Here is a 10,487-nt window from a genome sequence, read left to right on the forward strand (position 1 = left end):
ACTCACTCACTCTCAGGGAGGAAGGAAGGGACGATTATTGCTTCAGTATGCGTGGAAAGTTCTTTATCTTTGGCTCTAGTGAAGATCGTTTTTCTTTTGTTTTTGTTTTGTTCTCGGAAATTGTCTGCTATATAGTTCGAAGGTTGTCTCTCTTGCAAAGAAGGTCCAATGCAGTTTATGCTCGACTACCTTCGATTATTTATTTATTCATTTTTTTAAATTATGCATGGCGGAATTTCTGGTTCGGAAGTCACGTAAAGCCGTTGGTCCCGTTGCTGAATAACCACTTGGTTCCATGCAACGTAAAAACACCATACAAACAAACAAACGAAATTTCATAGTCGCTCAACCACTACTGCTGCTGTTCTGTTCTTTGGTTTTGGATTTCTCAGATGCATTGAAAATTGCTCGAACCTACAGTGATGGCATTAGTGGAAATGATGTTAATTGGATTAGACGAATCAGTTCCTCTTGCTAAAAAGAGATTACTTTCAGTTCATTGTGTTCTCGTTGATCTTGGTTTTTGAAAGTAAATATGTTTATCTGTGAAATAATAATTGTAGACGAGTTCAAACGGTCCCGTGGTTTCATGTCCACTTAAGACTTATATCTGCAGTTCATTTTAAAGATAAACTTTAAAATTGTTTGTTTTTCTAATAACTGATCTCCTCTCTCTGTATTTCCCGTTACCTTTTGTTACTTCTTTAGAATGAACGCCAGAAAATTCTTTGGAACTTTGAAAGTGATTAGGGTTCTTCATCTTCTAAATAATAATAATAATCTTACTATAATGGGCGTCATGTTTGTCCGTCCGTCTGTCATTCAATCACGGCCAAACGGCTGGTCCTATGGGCAGGAAACTTGGCAGGGTTATAGTGGGGACTCCTAAGATGGTTTAGAATGGGGTTTCATCCTACCTCCGCCCCCCTCCGAAGTGGGGTGTGGGTGAGAAGGGATTCCTTGAAACGGAGCTGTTTCTGCCGTAGCTGGGTTACTTTACAAATTTTCCTATCATACTTTTGTATACATATATAATAATAAAAATAATATAATATAATAATAATATGAATAATAATAATAATAATAATAATAATAAATAATACTGCAAAGTATTAACGCAAATTTTTAAAATTTTACTGTACATATCTCGGTTTTAGAATTGAACGTTCTTATTTCCACATCTTCATATAAACGTCCTATTTTGAAAATTCCGTATCAGGTTACAAGTGACACTCACACATCATATTAGAATGACATTTATGTCATTTAGTTGAACAGATAAAAAAAGGGCGGTACTGAACAATAAGATGAATTGGAGACGTTTGGATATTGCAAAAAGTGCAAACTGAAACCGGTCCGACCTTAAACCAAAATCTACCTGATTACCTCGAGAATATTAGTCATCTGAAAGCGTTAATCGCTTGAAAATAGTAATAATCATTTGATGAAAATACTAATCATTCGATAATAACAATCATTTAAAAATACCAATCATTTGATGAAACCGTTGATAATTTGAAAATGTTAATCATTCAAAAATATGAATCATTTGAAAATATTAATCATTTTAAACTGTCAATCTTTTGAAAATATTGATCATTTGAAAATATCAATCATTTCAAAATATTAATTATTTCAAAATATTAATGATTGTAAACTGTCAGTCACTTGAAAATTTTAGTAATTTGAAACTGTTAATCTTTTGAAAATATCAGTCATTTGAAAATATTAATCATTTGAAAATATTAATATTTTGAAAAATTTAATGATTTGAAAATATTAATAATTTGAAAATGTTAATCATTTGAAAATATTAATTATTGAAATTATTAATCATTTGGAAATAATAATGACCTATTGCAAATATTAAAAATTTGAAAATATCAATTATTGAAAATATCAATGATTGAAAATATCAATAATTTGAAGCAGTTAATCGTTTGAAAATACCCATTTAAAATGTAAGCCTTTGGGTATAAACAGATCCGCCCTTTGATGCCCGAATAATCTACTTTAGAAGCCACGATGGGCACCAGTACACAACCGGCGCGAAAACGACGTCATATCTTTCATTAATAAAAATGAATGAATAACCCATAAAGAAGAAAGCTGAGAAACGGACCCTGCTTCTCTTAATGGTGGACTCCACCAAGTTTTGTTTTGACAGGACCTGCTTAAAAAGCCCCACCGCTGCCCTGCCTATTGTCACTGACGGGAAATGGCCGGGGGGGGGGGTGGGGAAGGGGGTGGGTGTAGTATAATATAAATATCCTGCCGATGGGTCCAGAATAAATATCTGTTTGTACGAAAGGAACCTGCCAGAGGTAAACCATGGTGGGATGATGATGATGACTGCACGTCACCATTGGCGTGAAATGAGGGCGGAGGTCTTATCTCCCTGCTACATGGGCCGATATGACTCCAGGGAAAACAATGTCTGGGAATATTATATTTTTATCGCGGGAAATGTGTTCTATTAAAAGGTTTGGGCTGGGGCTGCCCTGGTCTGGGATCTGGAGACGTCCCTCGAGACAGAGAGAGAGAGAGAGAGAGAGAGAGAGAGAGAGAGAGAGATTCCTTCAGAAGATGAGGGAATACAAGGAGAAGCTTGAGGAAGGAAAAAGGGAATAAAGAAGCAGAAAAAGAAGGGAAACGATTGGACTACTAAAAATGAATCTGGATAAAGGCGAATATGTTTGTGTGTGTGTGTGTGTGTGTGTATGTGTGTATGTGTGTGTGTGGGTGTTATATTTACAATAAGCACATGAAATACAACAAAACTGGATGAAAAGATACAGATATATGAATTGCTGCAGAAGTGTAATGATAACAAAAGTGAACTAAAGAGAGATTAGATAAACTACATATACATATATATATATATATATATATATATATATATATATATATATATATATATATATATATAAACACCGTATTAACAGAAATATCCACAGTAATATTCTTGATTTTCAAGACGAAATACATTGGTAGAGGATACTTGCAATGATTATTTCTACAAATATATTTCGCCTTGATAAACAAGAATGTTACTGAATATTATATACTATATATATATGATATATATATATATATATATATATATATATATGTATATATATGTATATATATATATATATATCACGAAGTTCAGAAAGTGAAGAAATATAGTAATAGTATTTCTGGGAACCTCACAATGAGTATTTGTTTGTGTGTGTGTGTGTGTGTGTGTGTGTGTGTGTGTGTGTGGGAACAGAACCAGCTGCTAAGTGTTGAGGCTTAAGTGGTTCGGCTACCATCCTTTAAGGACTCCTTGAGGGAATCCTTCAAGTAGTTTTTAAACTGCTCTCATATCTCTGTTCTCTTATTTATTTCATCATTGATGTCGGATGATGGCGGACTGAGGGGATTGGTCATATAGCTTTCGGAACACCGATTCAGAATTATGTCACTCATTTTATGTGAACTTTCATTGAAGAATTGATTCGCTCAAGATATGCTCTTTCAAGGTTGCCTAGATTGTAAATAGAGTAAGAATTGTAATCCATACCGTGAGCATATAATGAGTAAATGATTAGCGGTCTTGGTTTACTGTCCCACTGTAACTTTCCTAACTAGAAGTTTGTTTACTTAGTGACTTGTATCAATTGAATTACATTTAGCGCGAAGCTTCTGCTTAATCATAGTAAATGTCATGAGATGCCCAGGTTCAACATTTTTTGTCTTATTGAAGATCTCAAGATGTGTAGGAAAACGTGTCTCTTTTTAGGTGATTTATGCAATAATCAGGATATTGCTATACGCCCTCAAAGTTTTTGGACAAATTATAAAACCACGGAAGTAACATGTTATAAAACCATCAAAGTAACAAGTTATAAAACCATCACAGTAACAAGTTATAAAACCACCAAAGTAACAAGTTATAAAACCACCAAAGTAACATGTTATAAAAGCACCAAAGTAACAAGTTATAAAACCACCAAGGTATTTTTGAAAAACCGCTAACTTTTGTACCACCCGAGTTTGCATGGGAAACCTGATGGCTGTTGTTTTTTTTTTTTTTTTTTTTTTTTTTTTTTTTTTTTTTTTTTTGTGGTGGTGGTGGTGGTGGTGGTGTAGGGGGCCTGGGGGTGACAGAGAGCTTATTTCTTTGCTTGTGTATTTTTAGATGAAAATAATTGTATATGTATATTAACTTTGTATCAGTCATGTGTTCAATTTCTGCGAGAAAGATTTTATCTCACGCGAACCTGACAATACGGCAATTGAAATAGAGATGTTGACTATTTTTTGAAAACTTATTTTTCATCGGCATTTTATATAATTCTCTAATATATTTATACCGTACATGAAATCCTGAGTTAATCTGTTACGAAGCCTGATAATGAAAGTGAGACTGAACCTAGTTCTACTCTACTGCCATTGGTCCCTCATTACACTTCTTGTAGGTTAGTTGCCAATGCTTAAACAGCTTTTGTGCATAAATTATGTCGGATAATACCTCTCGATAATTTCAAGATTGTTATTATTATTATTCAAGGCACATAGCAGTTTTGGACATAAAATGCATCTGTACGTATAAACGAGGATTATTTCTTCGGTGTATAACAGTAAAGTAAGAAGTTTATGAAACAGTAAAATGAGAAGTTTATGAAACATTAAAGTAAGAAGTTTATAAACAGTAAAGTGAGAAGTTTATGAAACAGTAAAGTAAGAAGTTTATAAAAACAGTAAAGTAGGAAGTGTATGCACTATAAAGTGAGAAGTTTATAAACGATAAAGTAAAAAGTTTTATATGAAACACTAAAGTGAGAAGTTTATGAACATAAAGAAGACTGTAAGAATTTTATGAAACAGAAAAGTAAGGAGTTTAAGAAACAGTAAAGTATGAAGTTCATGAACAGTAAAAACTAAAAAAAGTTTATGAACAGTAAAATAAGAAGTTTATGAAACAGTAAAATAAGAAGTTTATAAAACAGTAAGTGATAAGTTTATGAAACAGTTAAAGTAAGAAGTTTTAGAAAACTTTAAAAGTAATTTATAAAACACTAAAAGTGAGAATTTTATGAAACAATAAAGTAAGAATTTTATAAAACAGTTGAGTAAGAGTTTGATGAACAGTAAAGTAAGAAGTTTATAAAACTTTAAAGTAATTTATGAAACACTAAAGTGAGAAGTTTATGAAACAGTAAAGTAAGAATTTTATGAAACAGTAAAGTAAGAAGTTTATGAAACAGTAAAGTAAGAAGGTTTTATAAAACTTTAAAAAAGTAATTCATGAAACACTAAAGTGAGAAGTTTATGAAACAATAAAGTAAGAAATTTATGAAACAGCAAAGTGAGAAGTTTATGAAACAGTAAAGTACGAAGTTTATAAAACTTTAAAGTAATTTATGAAACACTAAAGTGAGAAGTTTATGAAACAATAAAGTAAGAATTTTCATAAAAACAGTTGAGTGAGAAGTTTATGAAACAGTAAAGTACGAAGTTTATAAAACTTTAAAGTAATTTATGAAACACTAAAGTGAGAAGTTTATGATACAATAAAGTAAGAATTTTATGAAACAGTAAAGTAAGAAGTTTATGAAACAGTAAAGTAAGAAGTTTATGAAACAGTAAAGTAAGAATTTTATGAAACAATAAAGTAAGAAGTTTATGAAACAGTAAAGTAAGAAGTTTATGAAACAGTAAAGTACGAAGAATTAAACAGTTAAGTAAGAAGTTTATAAAACAGTAAAGTGGAAGTCAAACCTTTGGACAAGAAAAGTAGCGTTTGTGGGAGCAATGTCTTGGATGGATGATGGGATTGTTGAGCCAACTCTCCCTTTATGGGAGTACGAGTTTGCTAAATGTGAAAAAATTGAAAAGGAGAAGAAAGCTATTTGCATGAACAATTTAGCTGACAATTATGATGTGTCGTCAGAAGGAATGAAAGATGGGAAGATGTGGAAAAGAGGTTAACGTGTATTTAATGTAAATGATGGTGTATTTTTATTGGTTTTATTGGATCTTGGATTTTAATGCATTTTTCCCTATTTATTGATTTATTGTTTTTTAGTGAGTGGGATACCTTTTTTTATATATCCCTTTACTTCTTCCTAATGAACACCTTTATTATTCTTTGGAAGCTTCAAGATTTTCAAATCAGTTGCCCCCTTTGGTGGGCTTCTTGTTCCATATGAATTGGTTTTACCTTGTGAATAATAATTGTTTATAAACAAGTCACTTCATTTTTGACTCCTGTTTTGTTTACTTCGCTGTAGTGCTATATATCAACGTGTCAGATTGATAAGGGGAACCGAACAGATTCCCGAAAGCTATCCTTGCTGTTTTTAAATTTAAATATATGTACATATACATAACTGTGGATTGGCTTCTCCAATAATAATAATAATAATAATAATAATAATAATAATAATAATAATAAAAACAGTGTACAAGTTACAAGTGTTGGAGGATGGGGGAGATAAACACTAGTTAATTGCCTAGAATAGAAAGTGTTGGAACTTATGGGCCATAAATGTTTTAGGAGTGTAAAAAGGGAAGCCAGGTAATGAAATATCTGTAGCATGAGGAGGGAGACTTGAACTAACCTAACCCAACCTAAACTAGGGGCGTGGCAAAAAAAAAAAAAAAAAAAAAAAAAAAAAAAAAAAAAAAAAAAAAAAAAAAAAAAAAAAAAAAAAAAAGCAGTTGGCGCAATACTAGTAAACATCTCTGGAATTTGCTTCCCGGGCAACCCTTATCACCTACAGGTGGTGTACTGCAGGCATTACTTGAAGGTCTTTGCAGCGTCCCTTCGAACCCTAGCTGCAACCTCTTTCTTTTATTTTACCGTGCCCCCGCTTATATTCTCTCTTCCATCTGACTTTCCACCCTCCCCCAACATTTGAGAGTTTTTCCTCCTGTTACACCTTCCAAACCTTTTCAGTGCCAATTTCCCTTTCAGAGCTGAATGGCCTCGTACGTCCCAGCGTTTGTCCTTTGACCTAAATCCTATAATAATCCATTCTATTCTCTTATGACCTACGTTTCCCATTGTTTAGATTGACGTGTCTGGACTGACCTGGTTCTATGCGTCGGTAGGTTTCGCCGTTGGCCGTGTGCAGGACAGTGTCGTAGGGCGGGGCGGCCTGCCACGCCGCAGCCGTTGCGGCGGAGGTCATGTAGGAGTGGTGGGTCAGGGGCGTCGATCTCTCCAGGACCTCCTGTCGAAGCAATAGAAGATTCAGCCGCTGAGGATACTCTCCTCACACAATTACCAGTTTGTGTAAATTATGAATTTAAGTGATATATATATGAAGTGCAGTATTTTTTTGTTTGTTTACTCTGGCAAATGATTGGATCTAGTACTTTGAAAACGACGCATTCTCTTTACCAAGGGCTGTAGTAGGCAGACGACTTTGTTTTTTGAATGGTCGTTATATTTTAGACTGAGAAATTCATCTATATATATATATATCTATATATATAATATATATATATATATATATATATATATATATATATATATATACATACATATACATGTATGTAAATTATATGCCACATATTACAATATATACATACATATATGTATATGTACACATATATTATTTTTATGATATTAGGTCCTGGTATCAAAGGAGGGAGTGATTCTATTGACCATTTTATCGGTTAAGTGTTTTGATTTATTTTTTTTACTTCGTTAGAATCTAATTTTCTATTTCTTATACCGTCTTGACATTTTGCGTTGTTTTTTCGTAGCTTAGTTTAATAACTAAATAATCTTAATAACTAATAATAAATAACTAATAATAACTTAATAATAATAAATAATAATAATATGTCCAACATTTGAAGTATTAGACAATTTTATTTTTTGGAATCTTACGGAAAGTCCATCGAAATTAGTCCTCGTGCTGCCAGCAAGTGATCGGGCCTTTTTTTTTTTTTTTTTTTTTTTTTATTTTTTTTTTTTTTTTTTTTTTAATAGTTTGTAACTTTAGGAAGAATGAACCTTATGGGAGTTGGCGTTCTCAGAGCGCTATTATTATTATTATTATTATTATTATTATTATTATTATTATTATTATTATTATTATAACCAATAACTTCGCGTCTGCATCGAAACAACGTATTTTCGGAAACAAGAAGATAAAAAAAAAGAAAAAAAATCTATAAAAGTGTTAAATCTTTTTCAATTTTTGAATATTTTTATTATTTGTATTTTTACTTTTTTAATCATAATTCTATTATTTTCATCATAATGATAAGAATCCAAAATAAAATAATAATAAAATTTAATAAAGCATTACCGGAGGAATTTGCGAATAGTCGGGCGGGTTGGACCACATGACGGGTTCTGTCTTTTGGAGATGGGGGTGGCTGTGGGCGGGTGCGTGGGCGTGGGTGGCTGACGTCATGTACGGAGTTTGTACGAAGTCGTAGGTAGCGGACCTGCGACCATCATCCTTCATGTACCTGAATCAGAGAATTTTTATTATTATTATTATTATTATTATTATTATTATTATTATTATTATTATTATTATTATTATTATTATTATTTTTTCCACAATAGTGATTACAGTATGTTTACATTATATTTAAGACCTGTTTATGAGGCATCTATAAATATTAAATTTTCGTTTTGGCCCAAGAAACTGAAAACTTGATTTGGATATTAGCATATGTGTGTTTATATATACATTTATTTATGTATAAATATCAATATATAAATATATATTTACATTTATATATACACATATGTATATATATGTACATTATATAATCCTTGTATCTATTTGTGTATATATATATATATATATATATATTATATATATATATATATATATACACATACATACATACGTATGTGCATATAGGCATACAAATATCGAAATTAATAAGGTGTTGGTGACTATAGCTGGTTCACTCAAGGTAGATTTTTGGATGAGCCGTAATGCTTAGGAGACGTTTGTTTGGCGGTCGCCGATTGGCTGGTACCGGAAGGTAGGCAGCTCCCAGCCAATCAGTGACCGCCGAACAGATTAATTCTAACTCTCTCTCTTCTCTTCTCTCTCATTTCTCGTCTCTCTCTCTCTCTCTCTCTCTCTCTCTCTCTCTCTCAGAGAGAGAGCTAAGATTCTTAATATAAACATTGCATCCAACGTACGTAATTATTTTCCTGACATTTAATTGCATGCCACCCCGAACGTTTCAGGTATTTTTCTGCATGGATTTGAACATTTCAAAAAAGAAAATTAATCCCCAGACCAATCAGTTATGCCACAACGATGTAGCTTTGAGTGGATCACTTATGAAATGGAATAAGTGGTAATATCAGTGGCAAAGATGATAAAATATATATATAAAAAATAAATGCTTTTCAGATAAGAGATAATCAAACCTTGTCTTACAGAAGCGTAAGGATAAATGTAGCTTAATATATACAAAGATAAAATTAGAAGAAGAAAGCGTTTAAATAAGAGACAGTAAACCTTCTCTTGATAGAGACGTAAAAATAAATGTATCTTTTTAATATATACAAAGATAAATTAGGAAGAAAGCTTTCAAATAAGAGATAGTAAACCTTCTCTTGATAGAGACGTAAGAATAAATGTATCTTTTTGACTACAAAGACAATAAAATCTAATAAAGAAAGCCTTCAGATAAAGAGCCAGTGAAAAACCTCTTGACGTAAGCGTAAGAATAAATGTACCTTTCTGAACGCAAAGACAATAAAATCTGAAAAAAGGAGGCTATCTACAATCCATCACTGTTCACATAGAGCCTCAGTGGCGTGGTCGGTTAGGTCTTGGCCCTGCCACCTCGGTGGTCGCGAGTTCGATTCTCGGGCAGTCCACTGAGGTATGAGAGATGTGCATTTCTGGTGATAGACGTTCGCTCTCGACGTGGTTCGGAAGTCACGTAGAAAGTCGTTGGTCCCGTTGCTTAATAACCACTGGTTCCGTGCAACGTAAAAACACCATACAAACAAACAAACACTGTTCACATACTCACATGTCAGTTTTGTAGTAGTAATAGGGCTCCGTGTAAGGTATGGATGCTAACGTAGTGATGGCTGGGGCGGATTCCAGGGTGGCGTAGGTAGCGCCCTCGCTGCTTACGTGGGCGTGAGCATGGACGTGGGGATCCACTGTATGGGCGGGCACGTGCTCTACTGAGTGGTAATCTCCGTACACTACGACGCTCTGTAGGCGATAATAAAATTCACGTTATATATATCTATATAGTTATTTATATACTATATTATGTATATGTATATATGTAAATGTACGTAAATATGAATATGTATATATGTAAATATATATATAATATATATATATATATATATATATATATATATATATATATATATATATATATATATATATACTGTATAAATATATGCATTTTTACGATTATGGATAATTTGATTCTTAAATTAAAATAAAAACTACTGAGGCTAGAGGGCTGCAATTTGGTGTGTTAGATGATGGGAG

At 32.5% G+C, this 10,487-nt stretch overlaps 1 protein-coding gene across 3 annotated transcripts in view; it reads right to left on the reverse strand.

The window, feature by feature from the left end:
• The window catches only part of LOC135203548 (GATA-binding factor 6-B-like), a 63,192-nt gene extending 53,056 nt beyond the window's left edge, over positions 1-10,136 (reverse strand). For all 3 annotated transcript variants that reach the window (XR_010311954.1, XR_010311953.1, XM_064233283.1), the window contains exons 1-3: positions 10,006-10,136; positions 8,298-8,463; positions 7,067-7,208 (exon numbers count right to left, since the gene is read on the reverse strand). Coding sequence is in view for 1 of the 3 variants with exons in the window: in XM_064233283.1 (XP_064089353.1) it covers positions 7,067-7,208; positions 8,298-8,463; positions 10,006-10,007 (310 nt within the window). In the remaining 2 variants the exon portion in view is untranslated. The remainder of the gene's footprint in view (positions 1-7,066; positions 7,209-8,297; positions 8,464-10,005) is intronic.
• Between the last annotated feature and the right edge of the window lie 351 nt (positions 10,137-10,487).

Source organism: Macrobrachium nipponense, chromosome 36 (assembly GCF_015104395.2).
Source record: "Macrobrachium nipponense isolate FS-2020 chromosome 36, ASM1510439v2, whole genome shotgun sequence".
Lineage (NCBI taxonomy): Eukaryota > Metazoa > Arthropoda > Malacostraca > Decapoda > Palaemonidae > Macrobrachium > Macrobrachium nipponense.